This window comes from Gymnogyps californianus, chromosome 1 (genome assembly GCF_018139145.2).
Source record: "Gymnogyps californianus isolate 813 chromosome 1, ASM1813914v2, whole genome shotgun sequence".
Taxonomy (NCBI): Eukaryota; Metazoa; Chordata; class Aves; order Accipitriformes; family Cathartidae; genus Gymnogyps; species Gymnogyps californianus.
The window spans coordinates 129,434,842-129,455,359 of NC_059471.1; the positions used below are offsets into that span (position 1 = coordinate 129,434,842).

General features: G+C 47.6%; 1 protein-coding gene across 1 annotated transcript; it reads right to left on the minus strand.

The window, feature by feature from the left end:
* Positions 1–17,283: 17,283 nt before the first annotated feature.
* NHLH2 (nescient helix-loop-helix 2) lies at positions 17,284–17,745 on the minus strand. The gene has a single exon (XM_050915085.1). It carries the CDS (start codon positions 17,743–17,745, stop codon positions 17,284–17,286), a length of 462 nt encoding a protein of 153 aa, XP_050771042.1.
* Positions 17,746–20,518: the final 2,773 nt, after the last annotated feature.

Sequence of the window (20,518 nt, forward strand, 5' to 3'; positions counted from 1 at the left end):
GGAGGTGTGCGGCTACGGGAACCTGCCTCTGCATGCCCAGAGAGCACATGAGAGCTTGCGAGCAGAGGTACTAATGCTTCTCTGCCTTGGCCCCCCTGTGATCTTTCTGCAAACAGCCCTGCGGGGAGAACCACTTCGTTTTCTGGTCTGCGTTCCCTACACTCGCAATACCTGGGGAAAAAATGACAGCTCTCTTTTCCTGAGACTACATGTCAAATGCCCGGGGCTGTAATGAAATATAGATCTACCTGATGCTGGACATAATACATGGGTGTTTCCTTACACACTTGAGGAAAGAGCCTACCTCACAGCAGCCTACTGTGGCTGGAGGAGAGCCACTCTCGAGCTTCTCTCACCTTGTTACCCGACAGCTAAATAAAGATATGATATTCATTAGGGTATAGCGAGGCTCCTGGGGAAATATGATCAAATACAAAGGTCAGTCATGGGCTGTAACCAAGGACCCTATTTGGGGAATTGGTTCCTGACTCTACTTGTTTTCGCCGGTGCTTTCTTCAGAGCCACCAAGTGCCCATCATGCTTCTGATCTGGGGGCTCCTTGTTAAGCAGCTGCAGATGTCTGGCACGTCTTCCCTTCAGGCCTGACCCAGTTAGAGCTGGGGAGGGCAGGTGAGCACAAATGGAGCCAGAGCTGACCTGGAGAGGAAGGAGGAGGCAGCGAGACCCGAGTTGCCCGAAAACCCTTTCCGCGCTGCAGTGGGAGTCGCCACCCGGGAAGGGGAGCAGGAGAAGGTCTGTATCTGGAGGAGCTTGCCATGCTCGGGCAGAGATCCGCTCTGCCGTGGCTCCAAGCATAGTCTGAGCCTGGCGTGCGGCTGCAGTACAGCAGTTTAATGAGCTGTGATGTGCCAGCCGTGTTGTGGTAGCCATCTGTGTGTGCCCCCCACCCGTGATGGATGTGTGGCGTGCTGTGGGGTGCTGAGGAACCCGCCTCACCTCCCCGTCTTCACAAGCCAAGCTAGTTCAAGTGGCTTTGGGTTTGTCACAGGCTGCGGGTGGTGACCTCCGCTCAGCTGCTGCAGAGCTTGGAGCTGCTTGTCCTTCTCCAAAGCGAGGAGTCAAGCTTTGCTGGAAGGAGATGTTTCCCCACATGCTGCCCATGCAGGCATTCGCTGCCACAGGAGATCACTGAGGCCAGCGACCATGCACGATTCAAAAAAAGCATCAAATATTTGTTTAAATGTTGCTTCCGAGAGCTCTATCAGTAAATACGGAAAAATATGCAAGAGCCATGATGGAAACAGAAGAACTCAGCTTTGAGCCGTGATGGAAACAGAAGAACTCAGCTTTGAAGTATTATAGCCTACCCTGGCCGCAGAGTTTGTGAGGAGATGTTCTCAATGGACAGATAGACCATCATGGCTGACAGCAGGTTTTTGAGCACCTTTTCCAGAAGAAGCAGCCTTGGCCCTTGCCAGGAGGCTGGGCTGGATGAATCTTGTCCCTGGTCTGGCAGGTTCAGCCTGAAACCTCTTCACATAGCTCACGTCAGACCAAGACACAACAAATGCTCTCAGCTCAGGTTTTAGGCTGATTTGATGACAATCTTTCTTTTAAACAGCCTCAACACCACATCGGTTGAAGGTTATTTTTTAAATTGTGCAGCTGAATAAAAAGGAAATGACCTATGAGGGCTTTTGAAAAAAAAAAAAATTTTAATTAGTTGGTGAGGAGTCATCCTTGGTAAATGCCTAGTAGCTGGCTCGATGTGGGTCTTCTGTCTGCCTCTGTGTGCGGGTACATATGGTCTCAGTGGATGTGTATGGAGTGGAAGCAGTCCTGTTCTGTAGGTCCCCTGTGCTCAGGTTTGTGTTTGTGTACTGGGAGCGTTAATGAGAACAGACTGCCTTTCTTTCCCTTCGTTCCCCAATCCCATCTGTTCAAACAAAAGGCTGAAAGGGAGAGAGAGCCGAGACCCTGCTGGTCAAGAGGGGATGGATAATAACACATATCCTTGGGCTACATTTCAGCACATGCAACCCTTTCAAGCTGTGCTAAAGCTTTTATTCAGGCAAGAGAAAGAACAACCAATATAAAATAAGGGTTTTTTTCTTCTTTTTAAAAAAGCTGCATCAGGCCTGAAGGATGCTACATTCCGTTCTATCCCTCTAACGTTTTATAAAGCTGGATTATCAAAAAAGAGTCTAAAACAGCACTGATTATATATTTGTGTGTGTACAGACAGGGCATGGTATTGGGCTAGAGCGAGCGACATATGCAGAGGGGCCAGGGATGGCTTAGAAAGTCAATTTTCACTGTGTTTGCACATGGTAACAGTTCCAGATTCGTGTAATTAACTATACATCAAAAGGGTGTGAAGGAAGATATATTCCTCTCCACCTTGGGGATTTGATGGGTACTTTGCAATTCATGGTTAACCCCCCATTCACATATTTGTCATTATGGTCGTGCCAAACAACTCATCTGAAGATCAAAACAGCTTTCTCAGGGACTGTTACAGCAAGAGCAGCACAAGAGATGGCACCTTGAATCCCAAAGTGGGTACCAAGCGGCAGAGAGGGATGCAGCCCTGGATGGCGGCGCTGGTGCTCAGCCCTCTGCCAGCCGTTCCAGGGACGTCGTAATGGTTTACGGGAGAAAAATGGTCTCAAATGCCATTAGTTTAATGCTTCATAATGTCATTGTGTCTGTTTTAAATGCAATCACGGAGCTCAGGGGACACCCAGGACTGAAATAAAAAGGAGGAAAAGAGCTTCCAGAAATGTAACGATGGAAAGGGAGGCAGGGGAATCCTTGGCGAGTGAAGAAATGAGATTCACTGATTCTTTTCCATTGAGCAGGTAGCACATGAGTAATCAGTGCAGGACTGTTAAAGGGATATTCACCATGAGAACCGATTGCACCCAGGTTGCAATAAACACAGCAAAGTAATAGAATCAGTCTTGGGGAGGAGAAGAGAGAGTTTTGCAAAACACTAGATCTGGTCCTGGCCAAGATTTTCAGAAACAATCATTTCAAGTGAGATTTCTAGTGCTGTATTAGTGGCTCTGTCTCGTTTTCAGAAGTGATGCACAACAGATCCCACCGAATGCGTCCATCATCCCCTACCAATCCAGCAAGTTTATTGACATGCATGCAGGTGCCTAACTCCGGGGTGCCTGACTCTCACTGGCTCAAAGAGAAGGAGCCAGAAAAAATGAAACAGATCAAAAACAGTGCACAAGCTGAAGCTGACCTGTTCACGCCAATAGAAAGGCAAATAAATACTTTTTAAAAGCAATGAGTATAAGCAGTGGTTATGCTCATGTAAGCTTTAGAAATCTTTCTAAGTGTCTCACATCTCGTTTCAATCACACAGGTGGAGCTGTTTCCTTATGGATTAAATCCTCCCTTGGTTGGCACGTCCCACTCCAAGCGAGGCAGGTACATGCTCCTTTCAGACAGGAGTTGTTCGGTTCCAGCGGTCAACAGCTATTCTTCTCCAGGGTGGGATTAAACAAGGTGTGGGGATTGTAGGACCGGCCAGCACTGCTCCTTTGTGTCCTTTTCCTTTTGCATCCTAGCAATTGGGAGCAACCTGCTTCTGTGCGTCAATGCTGGGGGCTAATCTAATGTAGAAAATTTGCATGAGCAGCACATCCCCTTTCCTCTCTACCCCTCTTCTCACAGGGGATCCATCTCATGTGTAGAGTGCACACTATGACGGCTCTCTTGTCTATCATTTGAAAGCAGACTCCTTGAGCCTGGCCTAACGGCGCACTATTGATATATTAGCGGGACGTGCCTCTGCTGAATTCATCCATCAAGCAACCGCAAGAGGTGATTTCTAGGGATTAATGTGCTGGTGGGTGTATGCAGAGGTTGAAAGGAGAAGGGATCACGGTAGTAGCCGGTTTACTGAAAAGAGAGAAAAATGAATGTGGCAGAAATAGGGCCCTTAGCATTGCAGATGATAGGTACAGATCAATAGGTGGTTTCTTTCAGCTCCTCTATTTGCTTTCTGCAACAGCTATTTGTAGAAAACAAGAAAACGCAGTTTTTGACAATGCTTTCTACAAGATTGGTTGCATTATAAGAATCCGTTCCCAATGTCTTACAACCTAGCCAAATGTAACCCTTGAGGTTGAGATCTGCCGTGGTGGATGTCTCTTGTGGTTTGGATTGGGGGAGCTGAGTTTAATCTGAAGCAGTTCAAAAGCAGTTTCTCGGAACGAGGCTAGAGAAAAAGAAACAGATGTATCTGTAGTTTAAAATTGACTTGCAGTGCCTTTCTTTGAGAAGATCTAAAGCTTCTGTGGAGCAGAGACTAGAAATTTGGCTTGAAAGGGCCTCCACTGCGGGGGATATGACTTCTGTCATATCCTGAAAAGCTGTCCTAGTTTGGCCAGATTGTGAGCCTCCAAAGAAAACCAGAGTAAATCTCATTTGCACTTGCCCAATAGAGTTTTGTCAGAGTTTAACAGCCAAACTCTCTGTCCATCCTTGGCATGCATGACCACTGTGCATGACCCATTCCTACGGAGCAAAGGAGCGTGCAGTCCTGAGATGCATTTTCCTTGCAATGTGCTTAACTTAGTGGGGCTGCTTTGGTGCTGGATGCCACAAGAGAGAGCACGAAATGCGGATTGTGGGAATACAGCTGAGAGGCGCACACAGTAGAGTTTCTTTTGCAATTCACCAATGGCCAAAAGTGTAGCCAGATAGACTTAGAGCATCAGGAGTCACGGAGCAAGGAGAAAAGTCAATTAAGTAGATATTTGCTGTCATAGGTGAAATAGATAAAATTCTTCCTTTAGTTCCTGATGTGAAACAAATAAACTAAAGAGAATTTTTCACTGCAGGCCATCAGAAACATTTTTTGTGATCCCCAAATATATTACCTGAAAGTGATGTATCAGCAGGCTTCGGGTACAAGGCTTTAGAAAAACAGAGCGCTCATTGGCACGTGTTCAATACCCTTTCTGGGAAATATCCCTTCCTTTGACTGTCATTCGGGCTGTGTTTCACATCTTAGCCCCCTCCCAGGAAAACAGCAGCAAGGCTGGTGGTATAAAGATACTTAGGTCTGCAGAGGTGATACTTGGATATGGGGAAGAACAGATGAATAGCATGACTGGTGGCTTGGAGCAACTTTGGAAAAAGCTGGCATTCCCAGGTGAGCAAGCAAAACTGTGTATTTCTTATGATGGAAATTACGTGCCTGAAAAAGAAGTTAGCACAGCCAGGTAGGCAAGAAAGATATGTTCAAAGGGATACATCAAAGGTATTGAGGAACTGAAAAAATCAAAGAGAAGAGCCAAAAGTGTTCATGCTGGCATCAGAAGGCCAGTGGCATCAAGGAAGCTGATGAAGCCTGTCAAATATCTAGAGATAAGTAACAGAAAAAGTAGGGTTACCATGAGTGAAATAGTAAGATTACCATGAATTAAATATGAACAGAAATATGGGCCTGTGTGAAACTGCAAGGAGAAAAAATAGAGCAAGGGTTGAAAGGCTGGTCTGTATTGAGCATCAAGGGTATGACTGACAGCAATCAAACTTGCAGACATTGAGGAAGATGCTGTTTATGTCAGGCCTGGACTTCAACAGGGCCCCAGCACAGATATCTCCTCAGCACATATGGGCTCTGATAAACAGGAGGATGGCAGCAAGGTTACAGCACATTGAATGTGCTGTTGATCTTCCTGTTATCCCAACAGGAAGGCAGGCAAAAAACCATGAGATGCCCAAAATGAGAAATCAGGTGTTGGGCATCAACCATGCCTAAGATTTATGGAGGCTGAAGTGAACAAGACTCTGGAGCAAAAGCTCATCTCTTAAATACTGCTGACTCTGAAAAGGTGTAAAGGACCCATTCCAAAAACAGTCAGCAATCAAGAGGATTCCATACACATGGAAGCAATTTTTCCTGGATACAATATACCTGACACCAAAATAGCCGTACTCCCCAATCTATTCGTTTGGCTACTAAAGTACTTACTGAAGAAAGACCCAGACCCAGATTTGGACGGATGCTCAGCACTGTTACAGTTCAGAGTGGTACCACAACAGTGTGGGTTCTCACATGGTCAATAGGAAACTGAAGAACAAGAAAAATCCTGACAAAAACACTGGGAATCAGAGTCCCTGGGGACTCTGATATACAAAAAGCCAAGCTAGAACAAATAATATGTGATTCAGGGACCCAGAATTGCTATTATGCATCCTTATGGTAGGAGGGAAAGTTGCAAATGGTGGGATTAACCCTACCACCACAGAAGACTGTTGTCTAATAGACTTGTCAAATCAATGTATACAGTGAAGAAATAAGGAGCACCTTTTCACAACACCAGTAAAAATGAAGCTGGAGTGAGGCAGCCATCTTTTTTGGAAGAAGGGCCTCAGACAAAGACAGCAGAATCATGATGAGACAGTTGACAACATGACCACTGCAAGCAGACTTACTGCTGCTTACTAGCCATGCTGTTGCTCTGTCAAAGGAGACATTAAGACACAATAGGCTCAGCATTGTTGGACCAGCTAATCCAGAGACTAACTGGATATTTCTACTTTTTGTAGGTATTTATTCAAAGCTCTGTGCTGCAGGGATGTCAAGCAGGGATCCTGTTATATGGTGAACCGTGCCAGTAACTGGCTTTTGGGACAAGTAGGCAAGAACAGCTGTGATGCAGCACGTATGGAGACTCACGTCATACTGTACCATCCACTCCCGGAGTCGATGATGATGACCTTGCTTCTAAGTACTTGCTGAAGGGTGCAACCTTTTACTCGCACTCAGTAATTAGAGGGAGTTTCTGCTCTCATAACGCAGTGGCCAGCAATAAAGCAGAGGCTAACCCACAGCTCTGGATCAAAACAGCCTGGGATGTTGAACTGCTTGAAAGCTGGCTCCTAGTTTGGTGGATGGATCTAATAACGCCTTAACAAGCTGGCTGACTACAGATAGGCAAACACAGTTCTGCTCAGCTCCCTTTCTCTGCTTCAGATGTCACTGCTAGGAACAGTGATTAGATCCCCATGCGACTACTCTCAAACAGTAAGAGCCAGTTCTTGTTTCTCCAGAGGCACATACCAGAGTAGCTCAGTCACCTCACGGGACTGAGCAAGCACCTGTGTTAGCCAAGGGTTTATATACCTCTCATGGTGGGATGGAGCTAGGTGGGACTGGTCAGCTTCAGAGACAGGGTGGGACTGGGCAGGCTGCGAATTCTCCCGCTGCGTGGGTCAGGTCCTTATACTGCTGACAGAGCGTTTGCAGTCTAAACACGTAAAGGGTGGAAAAGGGAAGCATATGTTGTCTCCCAGGAGGATGTGAGACACAGAGAAATACCAGACTGGCTGTGAGATTCAGAGATTCAGAGAAATGGCTTTGCTGGTGTCAGTCAAGCCAGAAGCTGCAACTCTTTGAGAAACTCAAGGAGCTACCATGCAAAGTAAGAAGGAGCCAATCTGGTGTGGACACTTCTCTGAGTGTGATAGTGGTATAACTTTCACTAGACAGAAATTCCCCTGCTGAACATGCTATTGTTTTGAATGCAATTATCTTTTACAAGGTTCTTCCAATCCACCTAATCATCTATATCTTAATGTGCTTTTCCTTTCTACATTGTCACGTAAAATCCATTTCCTTTCAATTTACTTCAGATCTATCTGCATCCAGATTACTGCAACTTGGACGCACGGTAATTAAATGCGGTTTGTCTGAGTAGAAAGGCAATGAATGCTGTTACGGCTTGTTTATGCTAGCAAGCAATGCAGGTTTCTCTGTGCCATCCCGCCAGCATGGCTTAACCCTACCCTAGAGAGACTGTGTTTTAGGCCATATGCAAGCTTCACTGTGCATTTAGTTCTTGGGCCGTCTTCTGAGATTGCTGATGAATGCCCCTTCAGTTTCAGATTCTGAGACTTCGAAATATTCATCCCACTAGGATCTGCCTCAATAGCTTATACTGTGATGGCTGTCCCCTGAACCTCTATTTCTGATGGAAATATTTAAGAGACTACTGGCACTATCTGCATGGTTAAAAAGGTTACAAGGGGATTCTACCCTTTGGCTACAATGCAGCCTTGTGCTAGAATCCCTGTGCGACTGACGGGACTTGACCCTGGCCTTGGCCCCTCATAACACTATGCACTCTGAGAGCTTGTAAATCTGTACTCCGAATCCTGTTTCATGTAGTACTTTCACCTTTTGGATGCTACTGAGAAGCAAGTTGTTTGGTAGCAAGAGTCCTGGATGTCTTGAAATGATACAGAGGAGGTATTATGAGTGTCTGTAGGTCAAGCATGCACTGTAAACCCAGCATTGAGAGCTGCTTTAAGAGTGATTCAAGAAAAGGTCGAGTGAGGTAAATTGACCTTTACAGAGTAAGGTTCAAATCTTGGATACTGTTACAGGGTGAATGGAGTAGGGAAGTCTTGCACTGATTTACTTTGTACATTGTCTGAAGCTACTTCATGGGTCAAGAAATGTGGTAGTTCTTCTCAAGAAATGCTTTGGCATTGATGAGCTTTGTGTGGGGAGCCCCGGACTGGGAGAGCCAGGAGGGCTGCTCTGCAGTTTTTTTAAGATACTTTCTTTGAAAGCCATGCTTTCTCTGATATAGGCTGAACTAGAAAGTGTAGACTTTGAGACAGTCATATGAGTATGTACAGGAAAGTGATTTTTGCCTTTAAAGATCATTTCTGAATCTCTGGGTCCTTGGAGACCCCACACCTATCTGAACAGCAAGACCTGACTCATACTGAAGATGGCCTCCGGCCACAAAATTTAGACTGGTGTGTTTATACTGGGATTGTCTGAATAACTACATATGGTGTCTGAGACTGCTTGTCTGTCTGAGACACCTTTGAATACCTACAAAGCCCCAATGGGATGAGCTTAGAAGATGATTGACCATTCCCCCCATAGTTCACGTACTCCCCTGTTCTCACTCCTCTTTACGTCACCGTTTTAACCTCCCCTTCCTTTTCCTCTTCCTTGTTTCTTTCTCCTTTCTGCAGCTTGAATCTAAAATATGTCAAATTTTGGTAGGTTTTGATGACCAGGATGGCTGAATCTAAACTCTCAAGTCTCTCACCAGTCCTTGCTTCTTTTAAACACTTCACTAGACTAATTTTGCTTAAGGTCTCCTGAGCTTAGGTTGCTTGGGGCAATTAAGGCAAGTTAAGAACTTGTGACCTTGACTAATGGGACCCACCTTTTCAGAAGGTAGTCCTGTTCAAGTAAGGACTGAAAACAATGTCAGGACAAGAAGGTTGGGACCAAATTCAAGGCAGGACCCCCTCCTGCGTTTGACCATCCTACTGTACCATGATTATCTTCAGGATCCTTCTAGGATTGTTACTCTGGTGACAATCATAAGTAACTCCATTGAGATCAGTGGAACTGCTGTAGGTTTACCTTTATGTGTCTGACATCAAACTCCAACCCTCTGGCTTTCAGGAAAACTGCATTTGTTTTGCTTATTGCCCCAGGGAACAAGTCCTCCTCCCTCCCTATCTAAAAGATTGTATTTATCTTGTCACATTGGCCCACTGGGGACTCACCATACAGAGAGCTTTTGTGTTCGGATCCAAAGAGACTGAGGCTTGAAAGAAGTTGGCATCTGTCAAAGATCCCTTTCCTTCAGATCACAAAGATGTACGTAAGAGCAGTTGCACTGAGCCAGACTGAACATCCATCTAGCCCAGCTTCCCAGTTCAAATGGAGGCCAAAACCAGATGCCTGGGGAATATCACAATAGTGGAGGTATATATGAGACTTCCTGCTAGAAGTCTGCTGGCCTTCAGCCATTTATGGCTTGAGGAGAGCCTGAGTTGGAAGCAACTTCTACACGTTTAAAATTCCTTAGTAGATTTCTCTTCCGTGAGCTTCTGTCCTTGAATGTCTATAACATTTTTGCTTTCACAACATCCCGAGGAAGGAGCTCCACAGCTTTACTGTACATGGTGTGACGAGACATCTCCTTTTGTTTATTTTGAACCTGGCACCCGACAGTTTCATTTGATGCCTCCTGCTATCAAATTATATTGGAAGAGACAGGGAACAACTGATCCCTTTCCACCATCCCCTTCTTAACTGAGATACAATGGCTTTCTGTAAAATCACCACTGACTCAGTCCTTTCCACTTACTCATTTCTTGTACGGAAGCTGCTCCATGCTTTGGGTTATCCTTGCTGTCATTCTCAGATGCTTTTGGACTTTTACTGTATTCTTACTGAAAGACTGGAGGACCAGAGCTGCATATGGTATTCAGGATACAGACTTAATTTGGTTTTATGCAAGGGCATAATGATGCTCTCTGTCTTGTTCTCTACCTGTTCTGTTCTCTCTACAATGATAATAATATCTAACATTTCATGTTCTTTTTCTATACCACCAAGAACTAATCGTATATCATAACTACAAGATCTTGCTTCTATGGTTGGCTCAGAACCTATCAGTTATATGTGAAGTTAGAAATGTTCTTCTCTGCATGCATCACCTTAATACTTTATTTAGATTGAATTTCTTGTGCTATTTTATTAGTCTTGCACAGTCCTACAATTTTTCATGGTCAGTCCTTGTCCTTATTAGCTGAATAACAAAAGTCCAATACAGGTTTGTGGCTCTATCATATAGGGGTCATTTCTGGGAAAGTCTTGAAGCCTGTCTTAAATCTTGAAATTGCTTAAATGGGCAGAAGACCCTTGATGTTGGAATACTGAGTCTGAGATGTGGGAAAGAGTCGTCTTTGAACGTTGTGTCTGCACACAGTTGAATTCTGCTCTTTCCTGCTCTGCTCTGCATTTCTTTTCTTTCTTTGTGTTTAGCTTGTCTGTGAGCCTGTGCTGAGCTCTAGCCCTGGGGTTTGCAAATCTTTCTGCCACTTCCATGCACAGAATAGTTTTGAGCAAGAAGACAGACAGAGGACTTCTCTGGAGGATAGATGTTATATGACAAACGCCTTGTCTTTTGGTCCTTGGAAAAAATGTTACTATGCCAGTCCATCCCTCTGGCCATGATTAAAGTTGTGATGATCTCTCCTCAGTAGTCTTGAATGTCTAATTAACGACTCCTTCCAGTTCCCTCCCTGCCTGGTGTCTGTCTGTTCCTGGACTGAACACGCTTCTAACCCCTCGAGCAAGCTGCTACTTCTGGCTTGCTGGAGCATCTTCTCCCCATCCACCCATACTAGCAGCTCTACCCAGCCGCTCACATCCTTCTCCTTCCTCACTGCTTTCTGCTGCCATCTTTTCCCATGTTTGCTGCCTGCCTTTTCATGTGCTTTTTTTCTCATTGCTCCATCTGCATATGCCCCAGGTTCACATGTACACCCCACCACCTTATGCAAAATCCTTCATGTTATGCCCAGTCTCTGACTGGTGTGGCCCCTCGACCTGTGTGACCTGGCTTCTTCTGCCTTTCTCTCTTTCACCCTGCGCTGCTTTTGCTTTGCTTTAAGCACTTCTAATGACACCTTTTTTCATCCCTTCTCCCAGGTCTCCTCTGAATTCTCCCCAGAGCAGCTTTTTCTTCTCTGATTGTCTTCACGTTTCGGTGAGGAACAGCAGAACAACTGTCACCTGTTGCTTTTCCAAGTGACTCTGTGCCCTGCCACTCCGAGAGCTATCATTGTGCATGAGAGAGAGAGAGAGAGAGAGGAAAAAGCACTAAAAACAAGGCGGGGGGTTGTATTAAATTGCTAAGAATGCCTGAAGCGGCCGGGTGGGTGTGAGAAGAGTGTAACTTCTGTAACATCACCTGCTCTCTCAGGCTGGTTGGGTAAAAGTCTGCACGGATTAGAGAGGAAGCGAGAGACCAGCCCTGTCACTCTGCCCCTGAGCTGGAGCACCAAGCAGCTCCCTGCGGGAACAAGGACCAGCCACGCTGCCGGGCATGGGCTGGTGGTGGTGGTGGAGGAGCAGGACCTGTGTGCAGTTGTGCAACTCTCAGGGACCTCGAAGGGCAGGGTGGCTGTGGGGAGGCCAGGAGGAGCGGCTGGAGGAAGAGGAGGCAGGAGGGGAAGCAAGGAGCTGCTCGCAGAGCTGGGCTGCGAGGAGCTGGTGGAGAGTGGCGGTGGGCAGAGGAGCCTGCTCTGGAGGGACAGAGGAGGGGGCATCAAAGTGCGCAGCAGGGAGCTGAGAAAAAAGCAGCGTGAGCTAGTCCAACTTTGTGCCTACGCTTGTGTGTCTGAAAGTGGACGGGGTCTGAGCTCTCTTTCATTTTAAGCCTGAGTTATTCCAGCCCAGTGACTCAATTTATTTCTGTCTCTGCTCCTGACATTTCTCTTTCAGGTGGCTGCTGCCTGGTTTTGGGTGGGGCTGTGGGCTGGGGTGACTCATGTTTTCAAGCTCTTATCGGCATCAGTATGATGTTCTGCTTTTCTTTTCTGTCATACGGCATCCCGCTCCCCTCCCCTTCTTCCCCTCCCTCTGCCGGCTCCCAGAGGAGGCGACAGACGGTCCTGTAATTTGGTTCCATTCGCTCGACTGGAGCAACACCTGCCCCCCTCTCTGGGGACGGGAGGGTCTCATCCCAAACCCTGCAAGGAGCCAAAGACGAGTCTGAAGCCCACATGCAAATAGAGCCCAGGATAAAACAACACGGCCATTCTGGGCAGGAAAGGCAAAATCCGTCAGCAGGGGAAGAGGCAGGAAAAACAAAATCACCTCTGAAGAAATAAATAAGAAGTGCCAGGAGATTGCCTTTTCCTTTTGGGTCGGTTGCTGTTGTGGTTATTGATCTGTCCCACCCTGGAGAATAAACTGAGAGTACTGAAAAATAATGGCTGATATTAGAACACATTTATTCACCCTAAAAGGACTGGGTTAATTGAGTTACAGGATGGCTAGATGGATAGATATGTGAATAGATAGATAGAATGTCGCTGGTATTTCTTCATGGTTATATAATGGAAAAGATCCATTTCTTTGTTGAATTTCATATACAGCATCCTCTTCAGCTCCCCGCCACCCCCATCTCTCTCATACACACACACTCTTTGCTAGAAATACAGCAAAGAGATCAAATCACATCCAAGACCCTCAGAATTTCTCTGCTGTTAAATATCAGTGGTAATATCCTACCTGGCTCACACACTTTTTAATGCAAGCAATAAGACACTACTTTGTGACCGGTGAGTGGTGTGATCCTGAATGCACACATACCATGCACTTTGCTGGTAAGTGATGGTCCATGTCTAGAAATCCTTCCTTTTGTATATGCATATCTAATAGCAGCATAAATGCAAGTCTGTATTTTGGAATATTTTGTGCTCTAGATCCTTTAATCTCTTAGGAAAGTATATGATACTCATAGAAACAGTTCCCCCTTAGCTGTACAGTCCTGTGGAAATCAGTACCTTTATTCGTAGGAGTTACTTTTGGCTTGCTGTCTGTCCTCGTTCGCTGTATCAGGGTCAGGATCTGTTTCCAGGGTTCAGATGAATCCATTAGGTGCTCTGTTTCCTAATGATACCGTTGTGAATGCATATTGCGCCCCATGTCCACGTATGTCCATATAGATCTGCAAACGTGTCTTAGTAGGTGTTACCACCTTATGTTAAGGGGGCACTGGATATCCCTTGTACTGGGACGTTCTAGATCTATCCATTGGAAGTACTTCCTCTCTGTATGCTGGAGGTTTCCATGCAATGTTTTATATATTGGATTGAGTCAGGCTTAAAGCACCTCTTTTAGCCTCAGCTAAAGGTCCAGAGGTAGTGTTCTGCCTTCTCTGTCTTTGAGTATGCTTGCTTTCATGGTTCATAGGATGAGCTCTTCTTTAAATGTGAAAGAAAAGTATCTGAATGTAGCTTTAATCTTAGCTTTAGTCCCTAAAAAAACAGGAAATATTAACTCTGTATTTCTTCCCTGTCAATTTTGGATTGGCCACGCATGATATAAACTTCCATTGAGCAGTTCCACCCCGTTCCTCCTATAATATTGTCATTCAAGGTCATTCATTCCTGTATTGCTGAGGGAACATAGACATAGGCAAAGTAACTTTGATTATATAATTAGACTTCATTGCTATCTAACACAGACTTGCAATGAGGTGGAGTTAAAGTTGTTTACCCGTTCTTCATAAATCCAGACTTTTGAGCACTTAGCCGTGCAGCCTTTTTATTGCATTGGCCTTGTAGCTTGTGCATACTACTCAGATCTTTCTTAAGAATAAAAAAAGGGGTGGGATGGGGGAGCAAAACTTACATCTTGTTTTCAACAGCCATCAACTGCTAGATGAGAATGAGTTTCCTTCTTGGTGCCAGCAGGAAAGATAGAAGTGGTTGGGATGATATTATGGTGGTGAGAGGATATAAGCAAGGTGGTGAGTGGATGGAAGTGAGACAGGGCTTGTAGGGAGAAGCAATTTCTTCCATCAGATAAACCGTTGGAAGAAAAGGACGTATCTTCAGGTCAAATGCCCTGACCCTTCTGCAGGTTAAACTTGAGACTTGATCCTGTGGATACCACCAAAAGCAAAGCCCTCTCTCTGAGTGCAAGCAGTGTCTCTGATGTCTCAGGGGATGGTGGGAATGGGGTGACCCAAAGGATATTCTTACTTCCAAACCTGAGCTGTTCCCATGCATCTCCACGCTACGCTCTCCTATGCTCACAACACAGGGGGCTCAGTGACTCAGCTCTTGGGCACAGGATCCCGTGGCTGGGGACTCGAGACCCTGGGCTAATAACTGCTGCTTGGTCCACAGCATCTTCACTGCGTGGACCTAGCTTGAGCATCTCTCAGCCTGTGACCTGATGTGTTTGCAAGACCCCCAGAGGGGGGAGTGTGGCCAGGGAGGATGCTGGGTTCACACCTCTTTATCCCACAGCCCGTGTGCTTGAATCAACCGCCAGTGACTGCAGCCACCGTACTTTACAGTAAGGTAACGCAGAGCACTCTCTTCCCTAAAACGTGCATTCCCACGCTCAAGAAGGAAATAATATGTTAATCTTTGTATTAACTAAGTCCTCCCGAATGTTGGTAGCACGAAGGCTTGCTGGATGGCAAGATTTATAATATCGCTCAGGCAATTAGCATCAAACTCGACCCAGTGTCCACATGTTGACAGAACCTAAGAAACAAGCCTGTCCCAAAGAAAACCAGCTCCAAAGTTGGTGGAGTTATTTCAGCCCCGAAAGATGCAGGATTTGAAAACTGTGCATCGAACTACCAAACCTGCGTGTGCTCCCCTGGGACGTGGGAAGCGTGCATTGGTAGAAAGTGGAATTAACAGCCTCTCTGACAGGTTTTCTGCATGGAGCTTTTCAGCTGGTCAAGCCCACACTTAATTAAACCACTGTGCAAAGTGTCAGCCATAAAAATGGGAGCGGGGGGAGGGTTTTATCTCTCCAGCAAGTAACAATGGACGACGCAGCCACCCGAGTCAATGGCGATATTCAAATTATAGGTAAAATTAACCCCTTGCGGTAAACAAGAAAAGGATTTAATAAATGAGATGGCACAGAGGTCTCACATTACTCAGGTAATAACCTGTTTGTTATTGAGTCTGTATCTGTGCCATGTTTCAAATGACAAGCTTTGGCAGTGAAGCTTTATATGGTTGAGGTTTTGGTTTTTGAGGACTATGGTTGAGGTTTTCAAAAATAGGGAAAGGGCCCAAGGTTTTTACTCGGTGTCAGCAGAATTGGACCTGGCCAGAGAGGGATCAAAACTGAATTTAAACGAGAGAAAGAAAATCCAGTGCACTCAGGCAGGATGAAACACGTACATTTTGGTTGCCAAGTCAGACATATCGAAGAGCAATGTGGCAAAACAGGTGCTTGCAAGCATCGGATTTGATTTTGCAGCCTGAACTTTGAAACGTGAGACCAGATGCCAGTCATGATGTGACCGGGAGAAGACGACAGTGACGGTCCTGTGCCCCCTATGCATTTAGGCAGCGCAGCCAGCTGAGAGCAGCTGGAGCAGGGGAGCTGCGTTGGAGGGACTGCAGTCTGAGTCTCCCTAGGAAGAGGCAGGTAACCTGTTGAAGCTTTCCCATGCACGACTTGAGAAGCCTTTGCAATCCTTATTCATAAGGGCATCGCATCTCCATCTTATAGAAAGACCAACAGGGAAAAATAATTAGGAAAAAACAGCTTTTATTTGATACTTTTATTTATATGCAAAACAGCTCACCATTCATGAGAGATATGAAAAACGCATCAGATAGAAACCAGATTTATCTATTTTCACTACAAAATATTGCATTATATAAAGCAACAGAGACACACAAAAAAACCCTGAAAAAGACTAAAATCTTTGGATAGCAGATGTGTTTTTTTTCTTTTTCTCTTTCGTCCCTAAAATGCGCTTCTTGTTTTAAGAGATTCACAGCAAAGAACATGAAACATTTTCAGGTTATAGAATTTTTTTGGTTGTCACAAAGGAAAGCAGTCCTGGATTTACTTTTCTTTCTTTTTTTTTTTTTTTTTAGGAAAAATGTCCTTTCCTAAAAATATACCACACACATACACGCCCACGCTCACTCCCACACACATGCATGTATACACACACACACATATACACTCACAAAGAAACTACTTCCCTTATAAACGATTTGCAAAGTACTTTTCAGACATAACTATAGATCAGAATAACAACAAGTTTTAAAAAAACTCTCCTAGTTAAGTGCTAGTGGTTGTCGATCCCACACGAGAAAAGAAAGAAAAAAGGTCAAGAACAAATGCCTTGATATATATAAAATATACTTATAAACAGGGAAGAAGAGGAGGTTTGTCGTACACAAGTGCAATATAATTGAAGGGAAAAAATAAATTAAAAAAAAGGAAAAGGAACACTGTATTGATCCCAACGAACACTCATAAAGTTAAACATAATATTCCACAGGAGAAAGTGTAAACACCCGACTATAGAAACCAATTGGCACAAAGTATCCAAAGTAAAATTGCCACCACTCTGAAAAATAAATAAGTCTTGAAAAAAATAAATTGTCAACTCCTTCTACCATAAATAAAAAATAGTTATTTTTAACTGCACCCATGGGTCACACGTTTAAGGTCACAAGTAGATGTTTTTGGATATATATAAAGGGGCACTTGACAGCCTGAAGAAACAATCCGGTTTTACACTTCTCTTCGAAAAACGGGCTCTCCGCCGGCCACACCGCGACCGTGCGGGAGAACCCCCGGGGAGAGAGGACAGGCTGCGGGGACACCCCCGCCCCGCCCGCCCCGGGGAAGGCGCTGCCCGCCGCTGCCCGCCGCTGCCCGCCGCTGCCCTGGCGGCCGGATCCGGGGCGGCGGGGGGGGGCCGGGGCTCCGGGGGGGTCCGTCGGGGCGGTGGGGCGCTACACGTCCAGGACGTGGTTGAGATAGGAGATGTAGCAGATGGCGAGGCGCAGGATCTCGATCTTGGAGAGCTTCTTGTCGGGGGGCAGGGTGGGCAGCAGCTTGCGCAGCTCGGCGAAGGCCAGGTTGAAGGCCTCCACGCGGATCCGCTCACGCGTGGCGTGGGCCGAGCGGTACTTGGCCGTGGCGCGTCGCCGCCGCCGCTTCTCCTCCCGGCTCAGCGGCGGCGGGTGCAGCCCGGGCCGGCCCCCGCCACGGCCCTCCCCGCCGCCGCCGCCGCCGCCGCCACCGCCGCCGCCCCGGCCCTCCCCGCCGCCGCCGCCGCCGCCGCCCTCCGCGGGCTCCGGGTCGGAGACGCAGCAGTTGAGCGCCTGGGCGTCCGCGCCGCCCAGGGACTCCGGGTCGGAGGGCGCCGAGGAGGGGTGGTCGGAGTCGGCAGCTTGGTCCGGGCTCAGCATCATCTTGGAGGGGGCGGAGGAGCCTTCCCGGGACAGAGAAGCAGAGAGAGCGGGTCAGCGCCCCGGCACCGGCAGCGGGGCGGCGGGGGGTTAAAGAGGCAAGGCAGGGGGCAGGGAGACGGGCAGGGACGCGGGCAGGACATGTCGGTCCCCGCGCCCTGCCCCCGTCGCCGGTGCCTGCCGCAGCCCCGCTCCGCCCGGCCGGGGCGGCGGGAGAGCCGGGCGGGCAGCGGGCGGGAGGGTCGCTGCTCCTTCAGGGAGCACTAATGAGAGCAATACCGGGGATAAATGATGCCCTGTCATTTACCATCCCGTTTCTAGCGTTTGACGGCAGCTTCAACGGAATATACTTCCTCCCATTATTCCCCGTGCCTGCTTGGGTGTAGGAACGGGCCCGGAAAGCAATAAAAGAATACATTTTTTTTTTTCCAAACGGGCTAATATCCAGTGGCTCAATATTAGGTCGATTTTTTTTTTTCCAATTCTAATATCGTATTTCTTCCCCTGCCAATCTCTGCTTAACCATTTCTCTTTCGGTAACACTCTGTGGGATCCGGGCTACAGACATGATGCTTTTAGATATACAGCTCAAGGCTCTCCAAACATAACAAGGCCAGTGGGGAAATTTATTTCCCCAATCAAAACTACGGGATCTGATGTATCTGCTGGGCTCTCCCCCGCTCTTTTCTCTGTGCTCCTTCCTTTTTCTTTTTCTTTTTTTTCTTTCCTGCTGCTAATTGTGCGGATAGCGATTTGCCAGCGATCAGTTGGGGACGTTTGGAGAGGCTCCCGTTTTTACGCGTGGTATTCGAAAAGAAACAAAACCCCAAAGCAGCGCCCGAACTTTTCCATTCCTTTAAATTTTCCCTCCCCTCCCCTCCCTGCGCGAAAAGGCGGGGGGGAGAAGGGGGGGCCTAAATAAATAAATAAATGAGGACATGCCTTTCAAAAGAAAATTGAATCGTATCTTCTTGCGGCCTCACAGAGCACCATCTGTCATGTAGACAGCAATACAAATCCGAGCGCGTCCGCGGACATGCCGGCATGTAATAAAACAATACATCAGGCAACTAGTGAATAACCTTGGACACAAATGTGTGTGTGTACGGCTGGGGTGTCGAGCGAGGTGGGGAGCGAGCCTGAGGGAGGAGGGAACATCGCGTCCTCCCTTTCCCCGAATTCAGACTGCCAAGTATTTCAACGGAAAGTTTCCAGGCAAAGTCCCCCTCGGGTCTCAGACCCGGTTGGGAAAAATAAATTTAAAGCAATAACAATAATAATAATAATAATAATAATAAATACATTAAACGACGGGCAGGAGGAATACTTCCCAGGCAGGGCTAGAGCCAAGCCTCCCCCCACGGGGCGAGACGCGGGGCACGCGTGGCGGAGCGGCGGGGCTGCGCCCGGGGCCGGGGCTCGGCGCTCCCCGGGGTGCGCAGGGGGAAAGGCCTGGGGAGGGGGAGAGGAGAGCGCTTGCTTCCCTGGGAGAGGGCCGCCGCTTGCCAGGGCCATCGGAAACGCTTCCTCTTCTATTTTTAATAAGGAGCGTTAATCAGGCCCACAAGGCAGGGGTAGGGAATAAACCCGGCCAGCGCGCAGGTCAGGTATCAGCGATCTCTTGGAAAAAAAAAAATAAATAGGAAAGGTTTAAAATCACCTTTCAGCTGAGATCCAAGCGGGGGGGTTCATGCGAAAGCACGCTAACGGAGGGAGGATTTGCAGGGCGGTTGTTACGAAAATGGGCAATTACGGAGGTGGTTCCTGGAGAAAGTTGCTTAAAGATTTCTCTACGGTGTGCGTTGAATTTTCCCGTTTGGTTTGGGTTTATCCATACGGTGGTTTTTGGCGAGCTGAGCCGGAAAGAGGCTTTTTTTTTCTTTCTTGCCTTTTTTTTTTTTTTTTTCATTTCAGTAAACCCATGCCCGTGCTACCTGGAAAAGGGATATATTGTTAAGGCTGCTTACCTCGGCGGAGTCGTTTGGACAACCTCTCTCTCCAGGTCCCCTCGCCCCCTCGGCGATTCCTTTACAGTTCAAATGACCCTCCGGGAGCGGAGCATGGAAAAATTAAAAAATCAAAATCAAATCAAATTAATTACGAGCGGAAAAGTGTCCTGCTCGGATGAGGAAAGGCAGATCTCATCCCTCGCCGCGGCCTCCAGCGCTCCAGAGATGGGAGATGTTATCGCCGTGTTTGTTTGCGGAGTATAGATAACAACTTAAGTTACTTACGATGCATCAGGGGAGAAAAAGCGTTTCCCCCATCAAAGTCTGCCTCCGCCCGTTAATTCGGGGCAGCGGGCTGCAACGCACCGGCAGCTGCTGCGAGTCGGTTTGGGGGGGGGGCGGGGGGGACGGGGGGAAGGAGAAATTGGGCTGGGAAGTGCCGTCTCCCCCGCTCTTCTTCCTCCTCTTCCCCGATCGCGATAAATAACAAAAGGGATGCGGCGATAGCACCAGCCGGGATTATTCCCTCTCCCCCGCCCCCGCGGCCTCTCCTTCCCCGCGGCGGCCCGCGGAGCCGCCGCCCGCCCCCGCAGCCCGCCGCTCCCGGGCCGGGCCGGGCCGGGCCGGGCGCGGAGCCCGGGTCGCGGAGCCCGGCGCCCGCTGCGCGCTGCGCGGAGCCCGGCGCGGCGCTGCCGGCTTTGTTCCGCCGCGGCCCGGCGCGCAGGCACGCCGCGGGCCGGGGTAACAATGCGTCGCTCCCTCCTTTCTTCTCTGTTATTTTTTGGGGGTGTAACGTGCGGTTTTGTTAATTCGCCGGTCCGGCGGAG

Excerpts from the sequence above, each read along its gene's own strand:
- NHLH2 (XM_050915085.1), bottom strand. The coding sequence starts at position 17,745 with ATGATGCTGAGCCCGGACCAAGCTGCCGACTCCGACCACCCCTCCTCG.